The sequence below is a fragment of the Eumetopias jubatus genome, unplaced genomic scaffold (genome assembly GCF_037043125.1).
Source record: "Eumetopias jubatus isolate StellerSeaLion01/CBP00866 unplaced genomic scaffold, mEumJub1_p1.0 scaffold_16, whole genome shotgun sequence".
In the NCBI taxonomy this organism is placed as follows: Eukaryota; Metazoa; Chordata; class Mammalia; order Carnivora; family Otariidae; genus Eumetopias; species Eumetopias jubatus.
In genome coordinates this window covers 27,970,057-27,990,245 of record NW_028274822.1, presented here as the reverse complement: position 1 = coordinate 27,990,245, position 20,189 = coordinate 27,970,057, and the positions used below count along the sequence as shown (strand labels likewise).

Sequence of the window (20,189 nt, the reverse complement as noted above, 5' to 3'; positions counted from 1 at the left end):
TAACAACTGCTGGAGGTGCTGTACCAGCACCCCCTACTGTGTATACACGGCTCCTTTAAGTGGGATCGTTAATGTCACCTTCTCTGCCTCTGTGCTGAATAACTGCTGACAGAGGCTAACGACTGAGAATACTAAGAATTAACAATAGGCAAGCAGAGATGTCTCAGAAACCACAAAAAGACAAAACAACTCTAAATGTGAACTACAGATCAAAAAGTGGAGCTATAGGGGCACCTGGGTGGCTCAGTTGGTTAAGCATCTGCCTTCAGCCCACATCATGATCCCAGGGTCCTGGGATCAAGCCCCGCATCGAGCTCCCTGCTCGGAAGACAGCCTGCTTCTCCCTCTCCCTCTGCTGCTCCCCCTGCTGTTCTCTCTCTCTGTCAAACAAATAAATAAAATCCTTAAAAAAAAAAAGGGTGGAGCTATAAAATCAAATGGCAAAGACTTTAAAAAAAAAAGAAAGAAAGCTGTTAATTCTGTCGATACTGGGGAACCAAGATAAATATCAGAGAACCAAGAAGGTAGGACTAATTTTTAAAAGCACTGACCAGACATCTACTACACGCAAATTCTTAGGTAAGGCCTTGGCATGTGGAAAATAAAGAAGAGATGAACACGGAACTGACTCAAAGGATTTCAGGACACCATGACTGCCTATTTATGTTTCCTGTTTCTCTGGCCCTGTATTCTCAGCCTTATTTCTCTATGCCCTAAATGTCGTTACTTCTCAGGGCTCCCGCTTCATTTAGTCCTCTTCGAAATCTAAACGCTCTACTACCGTTAAACCCACATTTCCTGCCCTGCCCCATTCCTGAATTCTAGCATCCCCTCCCTCCCAAATCCTGGGTAGAGCATTCTCCTTGAAGCCCCTCTGGCACCTCCTCCTCCAGTATTCTGGATCTTTATTGACAGCATCTCTGGCTGCCCAAGCTAGAACTCTGGGTGTCCTTGGGGATGTAATCAATCCGACTACTGCAGATCACTCCCACCTGTGCATCTAACCCGAAAGTCCTCCTGACCCTGCTGACCCTTCTCCCGCATACTCTAAATTCATCCGTTTACCTAATCACTCATGCCATTTCATGGGCCCGTCAAACAAACCCATCAGAATAAAATCCAAATTCTTTGGAAAGGCTTTTTTGGCCCTTAGAAACCTGACCCCTGTTCACCTGTCTGGCATCATCTGCCCTCCTCAGTGGTTACACCCCATCTGCACCTCTGGAACATGCCTGTGACCCCATTTCCATATCAATAAGTGGTTTTAACATCAGATTAGGACTGTGATCTATTTGATTACAGTCAGGTATGCTAAAAGAGACACTGCCATAGTCTCACCTGCTGATTCTGCATCACTTTTGCTAGCCTGTGAATATCGTAATGCTTTGGTAGAGAAGGGATATAGGTATCTCCTTTCTGAAAAGTCTCATCTTCCAGCCATAATATATACACATTGAAGAGCCTAAAAGAAAAAAGACAGAATTATATAAAATACAAAAAGATGTGCAAATGAAGCTTCTCACACCTCTAGGAACACTGTCACTACTACATAAAAGTAAAAAGCACATAATACCTAAAATGTTTCCAACCACCTCCGCAGGCCCACGAAGCTCATGGGCCAGCAGGGGAGGAAGGTCACAAATCCTTACAATACGGTGCCACTTAAATTCCCGCAGGAATTAAAGCACTTACGGTGTCTCAGTCATCAACTTGACGTCGAGTGAGGAGTAAACACAAAAGAACTGGTGACTCTGAATAATAAACTGAATAAATAAACTGAAATGACTATAAAAAGCTAAGACAAGATGATAATTGGTTTTTAAAAAATGGAAACCTAAGGGGCGGCTGGGTGGCTCAGTCGTTAGGCGTCTGCCTTTGGCTCAGGTCGTGATCCCAGGGTCTTGGGATCGAGCCCCGCATCGGGCTCCCTGCTCAGCGGGAAGCCTGCTTGTCCCTCTCCCCCTCCCCCTGCTTGTGTTCCCTCTCTCGCTGTCTCTCTCTGTGTCAAATAAATAAGTAATATCTTAAAAAGAAAAAAAAAAGCCATCTTAAACTTTCGCAGCAGAAGAACCCGCCAGCTTTAGGCTCAATGACACCCTCCTGCTTCAAGGAATCACAAACAAAACTCAAAGTATGTGTATACCTTGTTCCCATTAACAAGGAATAAAACAAAGCCTGGCTAAAAAAAGAAAAAAAATCTCCACTTTCCAGTAAAAAAAAAATTATTTTTTAATTTAATGATGTTCCCTTGGTTTTTATTTGCTTTGTTTTTGCAAGGAACACAGTCCAGTTAGCTAAGCTCACCAGTATTCCAAGCAGCTGTTTGCAGCAAAGGGAGGACTAGAGGAGTCTGTGGCACACGAACTGCTGGGTGGGGTCTGGGAGGTGGCATGGTTTGGCTTTGCTCAGTAACATGGAAAAGTACCTCCTTTACCTCCGAGGCAGCCCGTGTAGGAAGAGGGACAGGGCTCTGAGGCTCTCATACACGGAAGAGGCCATTGTGGAGTTCTCTTCTAGCTCCTGATTCAGTTAGATGGCTACTTAACCAACATGCCAAAGGAAGGGGGGATTTACAAGAGGCAGAAGGGCACATCAAACTTTCTTGGCTGATCTAAAGTTCAAAGATTAAGCCTCCCCACTGCTTAAACCTGGCTAAAAGTAAGTTTTCCTTCAAGCAAGCAAGGTAAGGGGAGAAATCATCCCAGAGGTGGAAAGACAGCCCGGAGGGCTTTCAGGTCAAGCAAGCCTGAAGCCTCAGAGCTGGATCAAAACCCCAGGTTTCCTCACCAAGACATTCAGCATTCAGGGCTACTTATTAGAAGCCATTTTTATTAAGTCTTATTTAGAAGACTAATACCTGGTTTATGGCAAGCATAAATGAAAGGTAAAGGACTATTGTGAAAGGGACCACACTTACTTCAGAGTTCTTAACTTTTGGGGAGATATCCATTTTCTGCCTGATTTTAGAAGCGATTTTTTGTTTTTTTGGTTTTTTTTTTTTAAGATTTTATTTATTTATTTGAAAGAGAGAGAGAGAGCGAGAGAGGGAACACAAGCAGGGGGAGTGGGAGAGGGAGAAGCAAGGCTTCCCGCCAAGCAGGGAGCCTGATGCGGGGCTCGATCCCAGGACCCTGAGATCATGACCTGAGCCGAAGGCAGACGCTTAACAACTGAGCCACCCAGGTGCCCCTTAGAAGCGGTTTTGGGTGATTACTAGACCCTACCCTACCCTACCCCAGGGAGATTCCAAGAGGTGTATGGACTTTGCTTAAAGAACCCTGCCTTGCTCATGAAGTTCCTTTAGAGAAGCTTCTTAGCAGGCTTTACTAGATGTTTACCTGCTGTGACCGACTGTTTTGGTTTCTGTTATTACACAGAGAAACAGAAGAGGACATCAGCCCCTCTAGCTTAAGACCTTCCATTCAGACTCCAGGCACTTGACAGAGCTATATCCAAATTGCCAATTCCCTTCTCATGTGGAACACAGAGAAGAAGCATTACAAGATGCAAACCTAGCGCAAACCACCCTCCCTATTCAATCTAACAGAGTTGAGAGAATGACATCTGGCAGTCTGTAGCACAAATAGCTGCTCCAGCAGAGTACCCAGTGCTGCCAATGACAGCAGAGAGGGCTAAATAACCATGCCCCACCTCACGAGCTCCGTGTGCAGCTCTGGTGAAGTCAGGTAGCCGGGGGTGCCAGCCTGGCAGGCAGGCGGCCCTTCACTGCCCTCTGCTGGAACGCGGAGGGCCTTGCTCGCAGCATGGTGGAAGTCAGCCACCTCTGTCAGGCGCCTCTTCATTTCTTTCAACAAACTGATATGAGCAGGGCTTTGAAAAAACCTTCTTCCAATACAACCATCTATGGGTAACCTTAAAAAATACAAGCACAGACCATAAGATCAACACAAGATGCTCTTTCTATGTGGCACACAACTGCAATCAGTTAATTCAATGGCTATAACTATACCACATTAAATCAATACCTGTTATTTCTACCTCGGTGGTTGGTATGAAGCTCCAACAAGATGGTGTGTATGAAAGCAGTTTTAAAAAGATTGCAATGCTACACAAATTTAAGATATTATCACGACTTAGCAGTACAGAATACAGACAGTCTCTGCTCTAGAAGAAGTTGCAAGCTGGTAGAAAAGAGAAGAGCCCAAGAACCAATATCTGTACGTTCTGAAGGACTGAGTTAAGGGAGTGAGGGTGAGCTAGGAATTGAGCTGGAGCCGGAGAACATGGTCAGTAACAGTGGGCAGTTCCAGCGGCCAGAGTCCTTTCATTCCCAGGGGAAATGCTAGATTACCCGCCCCAGGCACAGCCCAAGGGCTGTCAGGCACTGCTTGGCCTTTGTCTACACCTCCTCTGGCCAGCACAAGTCCGCCTGGATGACCCCTGCAACAGTCAAATGGGCAGCATGCTTGGGGCAGTTTCTCTCCCTTTGCAGCTCCAGGGGCTCTATGCTACACCTTGCCCAGCTCCAGGTGCTGTCCTCACCCCAGTGGGTATAGGGGATGGTAAAGAGAGAGCTGCCACAAGATACCCTAAACTCAAGAACTGTCTAGTCTAATAAATGTGAAACAGAGAGGCAGACTCTTAACCAGAGGCTGAAGAATGGTTCTAACTCACAGGCCACAGTGTGAGAACACAGAGCATTAGAGCAGAGTGCAAAGTCAAGAACAGGTTCAAGAGACACCTACAACAACACTGGGTACCATACCCATATTGTGGTCCTGGGCGGTGAAGATACAGGAGGAAGAACTTCTGCCAAATGAGAGGCAGAAGAGGGTGATCAGAAGGTGTGACAAGGGCCTGGTGGGCCCAACGATAAATCAGCAGCCTCTGCAGGGATGGGACGATGGGGAGCTTCAGCTGGGCCTGGGCTTTCTACAAAAGAGGAGGGGCTTTGAGCAACCATGATATGATCACAGTTCCAGACAGTCTGCTCTTTCTAAATGATCCAAATAAAACACTGAACATTTTGTTTTCATTCAGTAAGAAAAAAAGTCCTATAAACCTTACTTTTCCAACCCACTAGCTGACACAAGGTTACTGCTTGGTAGCAAAACATGTGGGGCAGTTTTTTTTTTTTCTGTCAAAACATTTCATAGGCCCCCAGACTGGAATGCGTCTTACACATTTTATCTCATTTCTGTGCCTTTCCAGGCCTTTGCGCACAAAACGCCACAGTGCGAGGGAGCAGAATGATAGGAAAATCAAGTCAATTTTACTGTCAAACGTTATGAATCTCTTGAAAACTCAGATTTGAAAAGAACTTTCAAGAATAATAAACTCCTTGACAGGGTCTGAAACCCAAAATCCAAGTCTCTATTAGGAGACCCTAAAATAGGTCTTTCATTCTAAAGCCTTATCCCAGTCTTTTTCTCACTCCATGAGCCTAAAGATCAGGAGGGAGTTTTTAAAACAAATTCCTGCTCCCACTCCAGACTTAGAAACTCAGAATTTCAAAAGCTGGGGTCTGGGAATCTGATTTTTAACAAGTTCTCCAGGGGACTGATGCACAGGACACACACTGGAAATTGTTTTAAAATGAGGGCAAACCCCTCCACCCCTGCATGAACATAGACTTCAATCGTCAGGTTGTGACTCTTTATGCTAAATAAAGCCTGGAAAAGAAGTATACGCTTCAATTATACAGTTTTAAGCACTGGTTTGGATGTTGTGCTTTCCAAGCATTTACAATGAAAGAAAATGCAGAAGTTCAAAAGCTATAGTTGAATCCATCAATAAACCACCTTCTCCCACTCAAATACAGAACTGCTTTTTGCACCTTCAGAGCTTGGTCAGGGGTAAAAGCAGAGTTTATCACCAATTCCCCTTCAACAACTCGACGGAGCTGGGAGTCTTCTTCAAAGATGGATTCCACATTCAGTACTGTCCAGGCGAACCAGACCTACAAGGACAGCAGGTAAGAGTGAGGGGAATGAGCAGCTCACTCAGACCAAATCATCCCGACATTCTACAAATGCGCATCTCTTCTACCAGATAGCTCAATCAACAAATATTTATGGTTCCCCCAAATTAACAGAGTTCTTATACTATACTATCACTGTTCTTGTCACAGGTACAAACTCAGATAAAACAAATCACTGAAAAATGCTAAATTCCTTCAGAAATGCCACTTCAGTAAAAGAAGACGTTTGTTCACACAGTAATTATTTCTTGGGCAGGTTCCATAGGGCACGAGGGACAGGAAAGAGGGCCAGATCTGAGCTCTGCCCTCAAGTTTTCCATTTCTTCGAGGAGACGAGACTAATGTTTAAGTAACTACAATGCGAAGTGAGAGGTGCTGAGCACGGAATCTGGAGTCAAGTGCTGTGGGAAGCTGGCGGAAGGAGCGCGGGGCCACAGAGCGGGCATGCCACAGACGGCTCTGCATGGAGAATGGCCGCGAAGGCATGCCTGGCAAGAGGACCGGTGAGGCAGGGGCGAGAGGTGGAAACACCAGGGACCCATGTGGGTAACAGCAAGGAGTGTGCCGCAGCTGGCTCACGAGCGGTAAGAGGAAGAGCGGCGGCAAGACGGCTGGGAGGCTGAAGGCTGTCACTACCGGTGGAAGTGATGAGTCGGGGACACACAACATCAGACGGGGTAAGAATGAAGAAAAGCTGCCGCTGCTGCTCATGGTGGTAAGAGCAGCCAACACCGAGTCCGCGCCGTGTGGCTGGACTGAACACGGGGCTGAGTGCACTACATGCAGGTGCAACCATTACTCCATTCCACAGCGGAGGGAACTGAGGACAGAGAGGTAAGCAAGCTGCCCGAGGCACAGGGCTGACAAAGAGCAGACTGGGCCCGGGGCGGTCTGGCTCCAGCGTCCGCTCTTAAACGTACCACTGGGCAGGCTCTGCCGTCGGGCACACGAGGCCCGATGCCGAACTGTCTGACCCCGAGCCAGCCACTTGGCTCCACGAAACCTCAGTTAACTCCTCTGTGAAACAGGAGGGCAACAGCGCCACCTCAGCAGAGGGCCACTGGGAGGGTTACATGGGAAAGCATTCTAATACGTAGTAAGGGGGGGCGCTACTTAAAGCTGGTAGCACTGTATCAGCATAGATGATAACAACATTAAAAGTTCACAAAGATTACCAATGGGCCGCAGGGGCGTTCCTACCTGAGTGGGCATGGCCAGGCCCTCCACAAAGGAAGGAGTGATGTTGCCAGCCACGATCCAGCTCACCAAAGAAGACAGCAGACTCCGATCACAGTGGTAACCCAGAGCATTCTACACAAGGGACAGGATGTGCAGCAGAGAGAAGAGGCTTTAAAAAAACCTTATCAAAAATATCAGCAATTATCTTCCTACGACGGTAGGTTCTGGTAAGACATGGATTTCACCGATTAGTCCCCCCAGCAAAGATAGTCACAGGGAGCGTGTTACAGCCAAATGTGATGAGCAAGCTCCTCCGGGGGGGGGGTCCTTTCCTTTGGCTTTCCTGGAGTCTACACTAGCAGAGACGATGGTTCCTGAGATAAGGCACCGTCAAGACCAAGCTTTAAAAAGGCAGTGGCCCCAGAGTAGTACTGGGAACTGTACACTTGGGGGAATGTTCTGAGAAGGCCACTATCTAGCCAATGACTGAAAGGCAAATTCTCTAACAGGTTTACCTTATGTTGCTGGTAAAGTAATTTCTGCACACAGTCTTCCTGCATCAGCTGAAAAGCTGTTTTACACAACTGGTCCAGGAGGAAGAGGACAGCTTGTTCTCGGTACCAAAGATGCTGGCTTATCAGAGCCTGAACCCAGAACTCCAACACGGCAACGGGGCCCACTTCATTGGGCTGGGTGCTTCTGGATATGTGCGCCTATGGAGAAAGGTCTCAGGTGATGTGGAGGTAAGAGTCAGCCTCCCATTTTTAAAACACCAAGAAATAAAAACCTCCACTACAAAGCCCAAATCTGCTGCCAAGTGCTTTGAAATGACCAACACTCAGCTGTGCTAACACCAGGGTGCTTGACCGGGAAGGTGGGCCGGTGCGTATGGAGGGGCTTCCTAGGGGCCTGACCTGGATCATGCTGTTGAGAAGCTTCACGTTGTCCCCATGGCTGGCTCCTGTCAGGTGCTGTGCCACCTTGTGGGTGACCTGCTGTGTGACACCCTGAGGGACACCACTGTCCAGGTGTAGGAACAGGAGGAGGTGTGACAGAAATCTGCCAAGAACACAGGACAACACACTTGACCTTCTAATCAGAAGTCAATAAAATTTCCAGTGGCTAATTACTTATGAAGAAACAGAAAAATATTAAACTGGTCCCATTTGTAGACCAAAGCTCTTTTAGAGATTTCAACAATTCTTCAAGAATTTCAGAAAAAATGAACTTTTTTAATTTAAGGTGGGTTAAAAGGAATTCTATCTACCTGTAGAAGTACAGTGAACAGATAGATCCAAGGCACACAAACACACACAAGTTAAAAAGCATTAGAGGAAAAATATCCCAAGCATCCTGTTTATCCCTCCCCATTCCCTACTCTCACAAAAGCAGAGATGTTTAGAAAATCATCCCACGGGCGCCTGGGTGGCTCAGTTGGTTGAGCGACTGCCTTCAGCTCAGGTCATGATCCTGGAGTCCCGGGATCGAGTCCCGCATCGGGCTCCCTGCTCAGCGGGGAGTCTGCTTCTCCCTCTGCCCCTCCCCCCTCTCGTGTGCTCTCTCTCTCTCTCTCTCTCTCAAATAAACAAATAAAATCTTTAAAAAACAAAAAATCGGGGCGCCTGGGTGGCTCAGTCAGTTAAGCGTCTGCCTTCGGCTCAGGTCATGATCCCAGGGTCCTGGGATCGAGCCCCACATTGGGCTCCCTGCTCAGCGGGGAGCCTGCTTCTCCTTCTGCCTCTGCCTGTCTGCCTGCGTACTTGTGCTCTCTCTCTCTCTAATAAATAAATAAAATCTTAAAAAAAAAAAATTGGCCACGTGTTTAAAAAAAAAAAAAATCATCCCACAATCTGGTACTGGCTGTCAACTTCATACAAGGTGGTGTAAGGGGCACTGGGCACGGTGGGGGGCGGCAGGGAATCCCACCACAAACAGGGAGTGCCCTCAGCTCCCTGGGTGTACCGGCTCCCGCCTCTCTCCTGTCTCCTCCGCTTCTTCTGGGTCTTGTGCCTGAAACACTCTCCCACACCTAACCTGGCAAACTCCTACTCATTCCCAATATCTCATCTACAATGTCCTTTCCCCAGGAGACACTTCCTGATCCTTCCCCGCTATCTAAAATACACCTAACCCATTAAGCCTCCCCCAAAACCTCCCTCAACCACCCCCTTGCCGAACCACCCACTGCCTCCCATCCCCCCCCACCAGGATGTGACAACCAAAATCATCTCTAGACATTACCAAATGTCCTCTGAGGGTCAAAATCACCCCTGGCTGAGAACTACCACTTTAGAATTACTTGACGTTATCATGAGCCTTTTTCCCAATCACATGAGCCAATATATCCCCTTCTTGGTGCAACCAGTGTGGATTTTTATCATGTGTAATTAAGAATCTTGATTAATACTCCATTCTTAATTCCCTCCCTCCCCAAGCAGCTACCTTCTTTTACTATGAATCCCATTTACTTTTACCCATATGCAAATGCAACCTATAACACTACAGCATGGCCTTGCCAATAATACTTTGTAATTACCTCAAAAGTCTTGTTTCCCCAGCAAGATTATGAGTATCCCATGTGATGAGCACCTTCCTATATATCTTATCTGCTTGTAATACTACACACAATGAAAAGCAGTATGTTTTACTAATGTTACAATAGCAAAGCCATTTGCTGCTCAATGTCAGAAGCACTACTCCCAAGTTTCATGGAAACAACTACTCTCTCAAATACTAATAAGCTATAAGCAATCTAAAATTAAATGAGAAAGGGAAACATCTTTCATGAAAATAAAACTGGAATCATTTTAAGAGTTACTGTTCATCAACCAGCATTCTAAACTAGGCAGGAAGTTTTTTGCCTCATAAAAAATACACTATTGAATCACATCATTCCCTATTTTACTTAAAAATATAGTGGTTGGTCCTCCCTGGGCTATACCCTACTTACTGCTCGTTCTTCAGAAGGTAATACTGGCAAGGGTAGAACAAAGGCAGGATCTTATCCAAGACATGAACCACTGTTCTCAAATGCCTCGACTGGACCAGAATTCCTAACAGTGAGATGCCTTCGGCACAGAACTTCTCAATGCTATAAAAAGAGACAAAGGCAATGAGCATTCGAGAAAATGATATTCTTCCAATGAGCCATCAGCCTACTTGCTACCCAGATGATCTCAGGCCCCCAACACATGGTGTGCACAAAGAAATACCAGCATCAGAACTCGGGAAGTATAAAGGAACTTAACAGTTCATCTGTATTTTCACTTTATAGATGAGAACGGTGAGGTATCATGCCCAAATTCACATAATTTCCCAGTGTAAGGCCAAAATCAGAACCCAGGTTTGCAAATTTCCAGTCCAGAACACTGGCCACTACCCCATTTTGCTTCCCAAATGGTGCTTCTTCTAAGAGCAATGGGGTTCTCATTGTGCACTTCCACAAGGTATTAGAGCAAAGGGAAGATTCAAAAGTGAGTTCACGCTGTTAGTATAAACTGGCAAAATTCTTCTGAAACCAATTTGCATAAAAATTGATTTATTCTTTGATTCACTTCAGAAAATCTATCTTTAAGAAATAATCTCAAATGTGGAGAAAAAAATGACAGATGATCCATGTGAAGATGTACTTTTCAAAATTATTTAAAATCACAAACTCAGAGGCAGAAATGATATATGCAAATTTTGGGAAAATCCATTCAGTGAGAATATTATTCCATCATTTAAAAATAATGCATATGAGGGGCATCTGGGTGGCTCAGTCGGTTAAGCATCTGGCTCTCAGTTTCAGCTCAGGTCACAATCTCAGGGTCATGAGATCAAGCCCCACATGGGACTCCGTGCTCAGCACAGAGTCTCCCTAAGATTCTTTCCTTCACTCCCCCTTTGCTCCTGCCCCCCCAAAATAAAATAAATAAATAACATCTTTAAAAAGAATGCATACGATGTCCAAGGGCAACATGGAAAAGTTCTACTATACTGATGCCAGGGGGAGAAAAAAAAAACATGAAATGTTATACTTTTGATTACAACAACTAGTAAAAAAGAATCATATAAAAGGGAAAAAACACAGGTACGCTATCACACCAAAATGTTCACTGTGCTGGAGAAGTAGAAGTGGCTCTTTCTCCCATCTTCCTACTTCTACAGTTTGATTATACTGCTTTAATTCTAGGGTAAAAGTCATTTCAAAAGATAAAATTAATGATGCAAAGATTATACCACAGGGAGATGTTTATAATATTAGAATGAGAAACAAAGGATATACAAAATTATACATACGTTATAACTCTAAAAAAGATCAAAGGAAAAAATACTGGATAAAAAACAAACAGGAAAAAAAACCCAATGTTTCATTAGGGTAAGAAAGATTCTGGGTGATTTCTCTGACTATTGTTCTCTGTTCTGTGTGATGTTATATTCATGTACAACTTATATCCCTGCATACTCTGTCCCCAACCCCAGGCACATTCATAAGATTGTTTTAAGTTACTTCTAGTATATATACATCCCTGATGACCATGGTGGATGGAGTTCAGCCCGCAAGAGAAACACTTTATTCTCACCTTCACTCCCATTCGGGATTCAGTAATCAGCACCAAACTAGTTATGTTTGGAGAAGACCCATAGTAGTAGCAGCGAATAAAGAGGTGCAGTCCCAGAACGAATACAAGACATGAGAGAAATCATGAAAGATTAAGTTCAGAGCACTCAGAATCCACATGCCAGCCATTTGCTGAACAAGTTGAAAGTATTATCACACACTTAAGGCTCAACAAGTAAGTCCAGTACTATCATTATTCCCATTTTAGAGATGAGGAACCTGAGGTACAGGAAACTCAACCTAGCGAATGACACTTGGGTTACTGGAAAAAACGAAGAGTGCCTTCCAAAGCGCCTGTGTAACATCTCTCCTCGTCCTAGTGGATCAGTTCTACCCTCTTTCACCTGACTTTCAAATCTGTCCATCACACTTGGGCCCTACTCACCTACCTGGTCACCTCCGCTCACTCACGGGAAGCACGGGCTTTGGTCAGGAGTGCTTCCTCACCCGCCCCCCGACACCTGCTGCTCCTTCCCGCGTTCATGCAGTCAACACCTACTAGTCCAAGTTGTGGAGAGTGGAGATACACAGATGACAAGACAATGCCCTGCCCTCAAGGAGCATGCAGTACACAAGGAGAGCGAGAGACACCATCACACTGCAATACAGTAAGGGTGCTGCTCGGAGTGCAGAGGTGCTGCAGGGGGTGGGGAGGGCAAGGCCCGCGGCTGAATTTTCAACACTGGGGGCACTAGTCACCTGGAGAGAGTGAGTGTCACCACTCTGCCCTCTGGCCTCAGATGCCTTCTCTACTTAAGACTCCTCTCCAAAGCTTCGCTCCTCTACGCAGGTATCCTGCCCTCATGATCCTTCCTTCCTTGAAATTCCTTCTGCTCATACTTTTGAGTGGCTCCCAATGCAGGCTGTACATCAGAATAATCTGGAGAACTGGCCCCCAGACCAATGAGATCTGGATTCTCACCCTCTTCTCCGTAGCTTTAGAATCACTCCGAACAGGACTCCAAAGAGCAGCAAGTGCGGAGAAGCACCGCTCTACAAACCTCACCCGGCCCACAATCACATCTTTAGCGCTGCCCACTACTTTCTATCAACCAGCTCCACTAAACTGTCAACAACCTGAAGGCAGCTAACTAACAATTCCATATCTCTCCCACTTCAGAGCACAAGGCCGAACACAAATAGCTGATAGGACACCCAGCATCCCACTGAAAATTTATGTAATGCGAAACAAGATGTTGACATTGGGATGCTAAAGAAGTATTACAGTGAGTCTAAAATGCAAGAACCAGAAAGCATGTAGGTGAAAGAGATTTTAGAAAAACAGACAGGCTAGAAAAAATTAATACATCGTAGGAAAATGATCTTTTCCAAAAAACAAAAAAAAAACCAAAAAAACAAAAAACGATTTTTAACCAACCAGGAACTCATTCATTTACTTACGGCACGAGCTACAGCTATCAGCACTAGGGATGAAATGGTAACACAAAACAAACATGGTTCCTGAGGTTAGGACCTCACAGACGATTCCTGAGAAGACTGAACAGACAACTACAACACAGTGTGGCAAATGCTCCAGTGGAAGAAACAGAGACAGCTCTGGGCTCATGCCAGAGAGGCATGTGACCTGATCAGGCATTTCTTTCCCCTGGGCAGATTTAGCCCTTTAGTGGAGAAGCCTGAGTTGGGCTGCCATCACTTGAAACAAAATTCAATACAGACCAATTCTTTTTATGTGATCTCTATTCCAAGAAAGAGAAAACACCTACTACTGACATGAACATTCCACTCTGGGGCACAGATATACTCTCTCCATAATGTACGAGGTACAAATCTGTCTTACATGAATTTGGGCAGCATTTCCCCTGGAGAAACCATTAATAAGGCTTATGATTTGGTCCTGATCACCCTTAGATAGGTTTGATGGAGGCCTCAGACCTTGGGGTGTGAAAAATGAGATCTAGAATCACTGACTGAGGTTCAGCAACCCTAGCGGCTCAGCCCACACTGTACCTGTGGCCCACGGTGGTCATAGCTAAAGCCAGATAACAGCCGATGGGCATGCCCGCCTTAACAGCCTTCAAGAGAGGATGAAACGTGGGTGACTCTGTCATGTCAGGCACAGTGCTGGAGAAGGGAACAGTTGGACAATTCTGCTGTATTCCAGAATCATTTTTGTGCAGTTTTAACCTCAAGATCAAGTTCCAGGCCCACTGATTAAATGAGGTCTCAGGTGTCTCTCCATATCGAACAATACTGGCCAAATATGAAACCTAAAACAATTATTTATTTTAAAACCACAATTAGTCACATACAAATTAAATCAGTAAGCTCACCCACCCATTTCCTTCTGTGATCGACAACATTCTCAAAAGAGAGGATATACTACTTACCAGTACTCAAATGTTTGCAGCACTCAATTAAAACAATTTCTCACAATTACCACTTCTGCTTACTTGCTAGTCACTTTGTGAACCTGATCTGAGTCAGTGCAAGCAAAGAAGCAATAATACAAAGGTTGATATACAACAAATGGTGTGATGATAAGTAAGTTTTAACAACCAGCTGGAGCGTGGGAGATCATTTACAGGGTTTGTCAATTTTGGTAGTGTAAAAACTCCCACCATGGTCAGTTGCAAGCTACCAACAGGTTAACAATCTGGTTTGCAAAGCTCCTGAAAATTCAGTCCGTTCTCCTGAGCCAGGACACGCCAGCTCCAGCTTCCACTGAATTCCACAACACTGAAACTGTCATACGTAAGCTACTTCTCAAAGAAAAATCTTTATCCAACCACAGAATTCAATTTCAGGATCTTAAATTGCCAGAAATGGTCTTAGGCAATCTAAGGGTAAATACTGTAACTTTATCCACCCAGGCCACTTACAATAAAGATGATCTCAGTATAGAAGAAAAGGAAATACCTGCTTCATACTTTCAGAAAGAAGCCCGGCATACGGCTTCTGTGCAAGGAATTTCTGGTACGCTTCAAGAATCATTAAAGCCACTTCAGCATGGACTGCTTGATCCAGATGAAGGGTACCCTTTCAAAGAGAAAAATAATCACAAAAAAGCCATCTTGATTTTTTTTTTTTAACATGCCCTTGAACAAAAAGACTAGGAAAAACAGTAAAAAAGGATCTTGGATATAGAACTTAAGCATTCCAAAAATTACATCCCCTAACAATTAAGTTATAAAATGACAACAGGAAAAAACCCTGAAATCTTAAAGAACCATTAATTGTACTTAGATAGGTTTGAACCTGACTCATCTTGGACCCCAGGTATATCTTTGAATGTAACTCCCCTACCCCCACCCTAGAAGCTCTATAAAGTCTTTGGGTTACAACTTTAAGGGCATTGCCACAAGCTGGGAAATTGCTCACTTATTATTAAACAGGAAAATATTTAATAAATTAAGTCTATATTCCCTTTCATTATCATCAGTGAAAATATAGAAGATACTCAACAACCACAGGGGCACCCAGGTGGTTCAGTCGGTTAAGCGTCTTACTCTTGATTTCGGCTCAAGTCATGATCTCAGGGTCTCTGCTTCAGGTTCTCTCTCCTTCTCCCTCTATCCACTGCCCCGCACCGCCCCCCCCCCCACCGGTCACACACGTGTGCACTCTCTAAATAAATAACTAAATAATAAAACCTTAAAAAAAAAGATAACACAGATAAAATATTCCTTCAGGAGCTTGAAGTTGCCTATCGAATTTCCCATCCAATCTTCCTTTGCAACCTGAAGAAATACATTTCTTAATCCTTTAACGGAAGATGACTTTCCTAACTAATGAAGGATCATGGAGACTCTCACAGGGAAGTCTTCACACAGCCAGCTGGGAGAGGAAGGGCTGAGGGGAGGGGGGTTCTACTCACAAAGCAGAGAACATGAAGATGGAAATCAGCCCCCTATAGCTCTCATCCACCAGCACTGGAGTGGGAGAAGCTCCAAATGGAGCTGCCCCACCAGGGGCAGACCCAGGTGGATAGGGACACCTGGGGAGAAAAGCTGCCCGGTTCCAGTTTTCTCATCTGTACAACAGGGGTCAAGTTCATGCAAACCTCACAAGACGGCTAGGAGGACTAAATGATTTGCTGAGAATAAAAGTCGACAGACAGAGAGGGCTGAGTTCTCTCCCATTTTCCCTGTATAATATCAAAACATTTGATCTAGGAGCTAACTAATAAGGTCTAGGGTAAAGAGGAAGGAAAGTTTTTTGTTTTTTTAAGATTTTATTTATTTATTTGACAGAGAGAGACACAGCGAGAGAGGGAACACAAGCAGGGGGAGTGGGGGAGGGAGAAGCAGGCTTTCCGCGGAGCAGGGAGCCCAATGTGGGGCTAGGTCCCAGGACCCTGGGATCATGACCTGAGCCAAAGGCAGACGCTTAACAACTGAACCACCCAGGCGTCCCAAGAGGAAGGAAAGTTTTAACAGTCAAAATCATTGACATGGCATCTTTGGAGAGAGACATATGATAGGTAGCAAACTCTCAATAATAATAAGCTATTATTAATAAAGCTATTAATAAACTATTATTAACAAAAACTACCACCGAGTACTTAATGTGCACCAAGAATTGTCCTAAATGTTCTGCACGTCCTAACTCGCTGAATCCTTACAACCCTACAAGGCAAGCGTGTTAATATCAATGCTGACGGATGACCAAATGAAGCCCTGAGAGTTCAGATGCATTCGGGGTCATGCAGCCAGAAGGTGGCAGAGCTGGGAACAGAACCCAGGCCTGCAGCCTGCTTAGAGTGCCGGCTCTTAGCCGATGCACAGTGTTTTAGGAGACAAATATGGCAGTGACAAGTGAGATAAAATGCAGGAGGAGACAAAATGCAGGAGGAGACAAGAGTCAGGAGGGGCAAGCAGGAGGAACTGCAGTAAACAGCTAGAGATAACACAACAGATACAAACAGTCTTAGGAAAAAGAGAAGTTTCACTATGGAACAATTTATCTTCATGTAAAGGATGGTCACTCTGCAAAACAGAATTAAAGAAAAGATCCTAAACTCTGACACAGATAATAGAATTTGCAGACCTTGCAAATGATAACTGGAAATGTTTATGTTTTGAGAAAATGTTTCTTTAAAACTGATGTGTATAGAACCGCCAGTTTCTAAAGAATGGTTTTAACACATACCTGTTCACCAAATCCCCAATTGAGTCCTTCTAGAATAACACAGGCCAATTTATTCTTCACCATTGCCAGGTTATAATTCAATAACCAATCCCGAATCACAGCTCTCTCAGAGGCAGACGGTCGCCAGAGATACAAAGGCAGTTCTTTAAACAAGTATAAAGAAACCTTATTTAAAAGAAAATGATAATTAAGATCGAAACTTAAGGACAATCCTGTATTACTATAATATTGTATTATTAAACTGCTTGCAAAAATTTTTTCCAAAAGGAAGAGGGGTTTTGTTTGATTTTTAGACAAATGAAATGGACATCATGGACAAGCAAATAAAATAAATATTAAAACTAATGATACACCAAAAAAAAAAAAACTAATGATACACCAAAAGCACATTTTGCTACCCTTTTGTAAAGGTCAACAATCTTTTATTTATATATAAACTGATACACTTCCATTTAAGAAAACCATTTAAGAATACCAAGACCCAAATTTAAAGCCATGATAAATGAGGAGATGGTCATTCATTTTACAAAAAGAGTTAGCACTTTCGATAATTATTTAAATAAACAAAAAACAGAAATAGACTCAAATACAGAGAACAAACTGGTAGTTGCCAGAGGGGAGGGGAGTAAGGGGATGGGTAAAAAAGGTACAAACTTCCAGTTATACAATCAATAAGTCACAGGGATGAGAAGTACAGCGTAGGGATTACGTTCAATGGTATAATCACTTTGTATAGTGACAGATGGTGACCACACTTATCGTGGTAAGCATTTCATAATGTATAGAACTGTCGAATCACTATGTTGTATACCTGAAATGAATATAATATTGCATGTCAACTATAAAAAAAATAATTATTTCTTCTGTGGCATTTAAAAAGATATTTCTGTTAGCTTCCAAGCAATCTGGGGAGGAGGGACAAGGAGTGAATGGATGGAGGTGAAGAGGAAACAAGATCAACCAAGAGCTGGTAACTGTCGAAGCTGGATGATGGGTACACAGGGATCCATTACCCTATTCTCTCTTTTACACAGGTTTGAAAGGTTCTATAATAAAAAGTTTTTTAAAACCTGTTTACAAAAAGTCTATAGCATCACTTTCTGAATAACATATCCATGTGTGCAAATTAAGATAAATCTGGGTTCACTCAATAGTTCGCTTTAAGGGAGACTGATCAGAAGAGCAATTCATTTTATAACATCTAGAACAGTGCTATCCAACGGAAACATAATGCAAGCCACATATGTAATTTTAATTTTTCTAACAGCCACATTTTTTAAGAGTTAAATGAAACAATATAATTTTAATAATATATTTCATTTAATCCGATACATCCAATACATTATCAACATGTAATCATTACACAAAACTACTGTGACATGTTAAATGCTTTTTGTTCATACGAAGTCTTTGAAACCCAGTGAGTACTTTACACTTACAGTACATCTCAATTTGAACTAGCCACCTTTCAAGGACTCTATAGTTACATGTACCTAGTGGCTATAGTATTGGACAACACAAATCGAGAACATACGTACTAGTTTTTCTCAGGTTCCTGCACTGCTCCCAATGAAAGGCAAAACAAAGTGTGAAAGAACAGTAGAAACAATAAATTTTAAAGAAACCTTTCCTTTCCTTTGTGTGTGTGCACTCACATAGTTAAATTTTCATGAGGATTTGTTAATAAAGGTCTTGAATATTCTGAATAAAATGGTAAAATAGTAATTTTAAAGATGGAAAAATCCTACTTTACCCTGTGAGAATCTGAGAGAAAGGGCAAAATAATGGTTCTAGAACAGTGAGTACAGCAATGAGATCTGTCAAGAAAAACATCTATCCCAGCTAGATAAAATAATGGTATAGTAAGTGTCTGTCCACCAAGAATCAACATGTGACTTTCGTGAAAGGCCCTAGGGATGTTAAAAGGTTAACAAGGGAATATTACCAACAACTCTATGCCAATAAATTCAACTAGTTAGATGAAACGGGAAAACGCCTTTAAAAACATAACTTACCAAAACTAACTAAGGAAAAACAAAAATCTGGACAGCTCTATATTTGTTTTAAAAATGCAAACTGTTGTCAAAGGGTTTTCTACAGAGAAAACTCTAGGGCCAGATGATTTCACTGGTAAACTCCATCAGACAGTCAAGTTAGAATTAATAGCAATCTTAAAAAACTCTTAAAAAATAGAAGAGGAAAGAATGCTTCCCAACTCATGTGATGAGGCAGACATAATCCTAAAATCAAAACCTAACAAAGACATAACAATAAGACTATAGATCAATACCCTCATAAATATACATGTAAAAATCCTCAACAAAAAATATTATCAAACTGAAATCTATCAACATATATCAAGAATAATATACCATGACCAAGTGGCTTTTATTCCAGGAAACAATAATGGTTCAACATTTGAAAACTAGAACAGATTAGAGCCCACAAATCATTTCCAGGCTCTGGGGCTACATCTGATTCCTGATAATCCCAAGCTGACAACAAAAATATTCAAAGCTATCCTATTCATCTAAAGGCATAGAGGGTTTGAACAAGTTACTCCAAAAATGTCAGCAAGTTCCCAGAGCACAAAGGAACTACAGGTATAAACAGAGAATGGAGGCATCTTTTAGAAGATGTGCTCTAAAAACCTTATGGTCCCAATTTTTACAGTTAAGTTAAACATATCTCTGGGTACAGTTTACTACTTGAAGTATTATGACCAAATTTAAAAATATAAGTATAGCCCAAACCAGAAAAACACTTAAGAGAAAATGGTGATGAGCTCAATCAAATGGAAAGAATCTTGTGACCCCCCCATGTATATTTCTTTGGGACTCATCCCATCAGATAATCACTCAAAATTGAACAACTAAAACCATGCTCCTATATAGTGCATATAAAAGGCCTTTCATCTCAACATAATCATATCACAGTGGGATACAATGCTTTTCTTAAAAAGTACTGCTGTCACAAGGAAAACAGTATGGTGGTGCCTCAAAACATGAAAAATAGAATTACCCTATGCTCCAGCAATTCTACTTCTGGGCATAACCCCCAAAGAATGGAAAGCACGGTCTCAAGAGATAGCTGTATACTCATATTCGTAGCAGCATTATTCACAGCAGCCAAAGGGAAGAAGCAATCCGAGTGCCCATCAACAGATGAACAGATAAATAAAATGTGGTCTATACTTACAACAGAATATTATTCTGGCTTAAAAAGGCAGGAAATTCTGATACATGCTATGACATGCACAAACATCAAGGACAAAATGTTAAATGAGGTAAGTCAATCAGAAAAGGATAAATACTGGATGGTTTCACTTATATGAGGTACCCAAAGTAGTCAAAC

General features: G+C 43.0%; 1 protein-coding gene across 4 annotated transcripts in view; it reads right to left on the bottom strand.

The window, feature by feature from the left end:
- EPG5 (ectopic P-granules 5 autophagy tethering factor) overlaps positions 1–20,189 on the bottom strand; it is a 105,663-nt gene that overhangs the window by 50,178 nt on the left and 35,296 nt on the right. For all 4 annotated transcript variants that reach the window (XM_028098124.2, XM_028098125.2, XM_028098127.2 and 1 more), the window contains exons 14-24: positions 16,836–17,000; positions 14,604–14,723; positions 13,695–13,954; positions 10,071–10,211; positions 8,035–8,179; positions 7,636–7,833; positions 7,142–7,252; positions 5,798–5,920; positions 4,727–4,893; positions 3,652–3,873; positions 1,339–1,462 (exon numbers count right to left, since the gene is read on the bottom strand). In XM_028098124.2, coding sequence (XP_027953925.1) covers positions 1,339–1,462; positions 3,652–3,873; positions 4,727–4,893; positions 5,798–5,920; positions 7,142–7,252; positions 7,636–7,833; positions 8,035–8,179; positions 10,071–10,211; positions 13,695–13,954; positions 14,604–14,723; positions 16,836–17,000 — 1,776 coding nt within the window. The remainder of the gene's footprint in view (positions 1–1,338; positions 1,463–3,651; positions 3,874–4,726; positions 4,894–5,797; positions 5,921–7,141; positions 7,253–7,635; positions 7,834–8,034; positions 8,180–10,070; positions 10,212–13,694; positions 13,955–14,603; positions 14,724–16,835; positions 17,001–20,189) is intronic.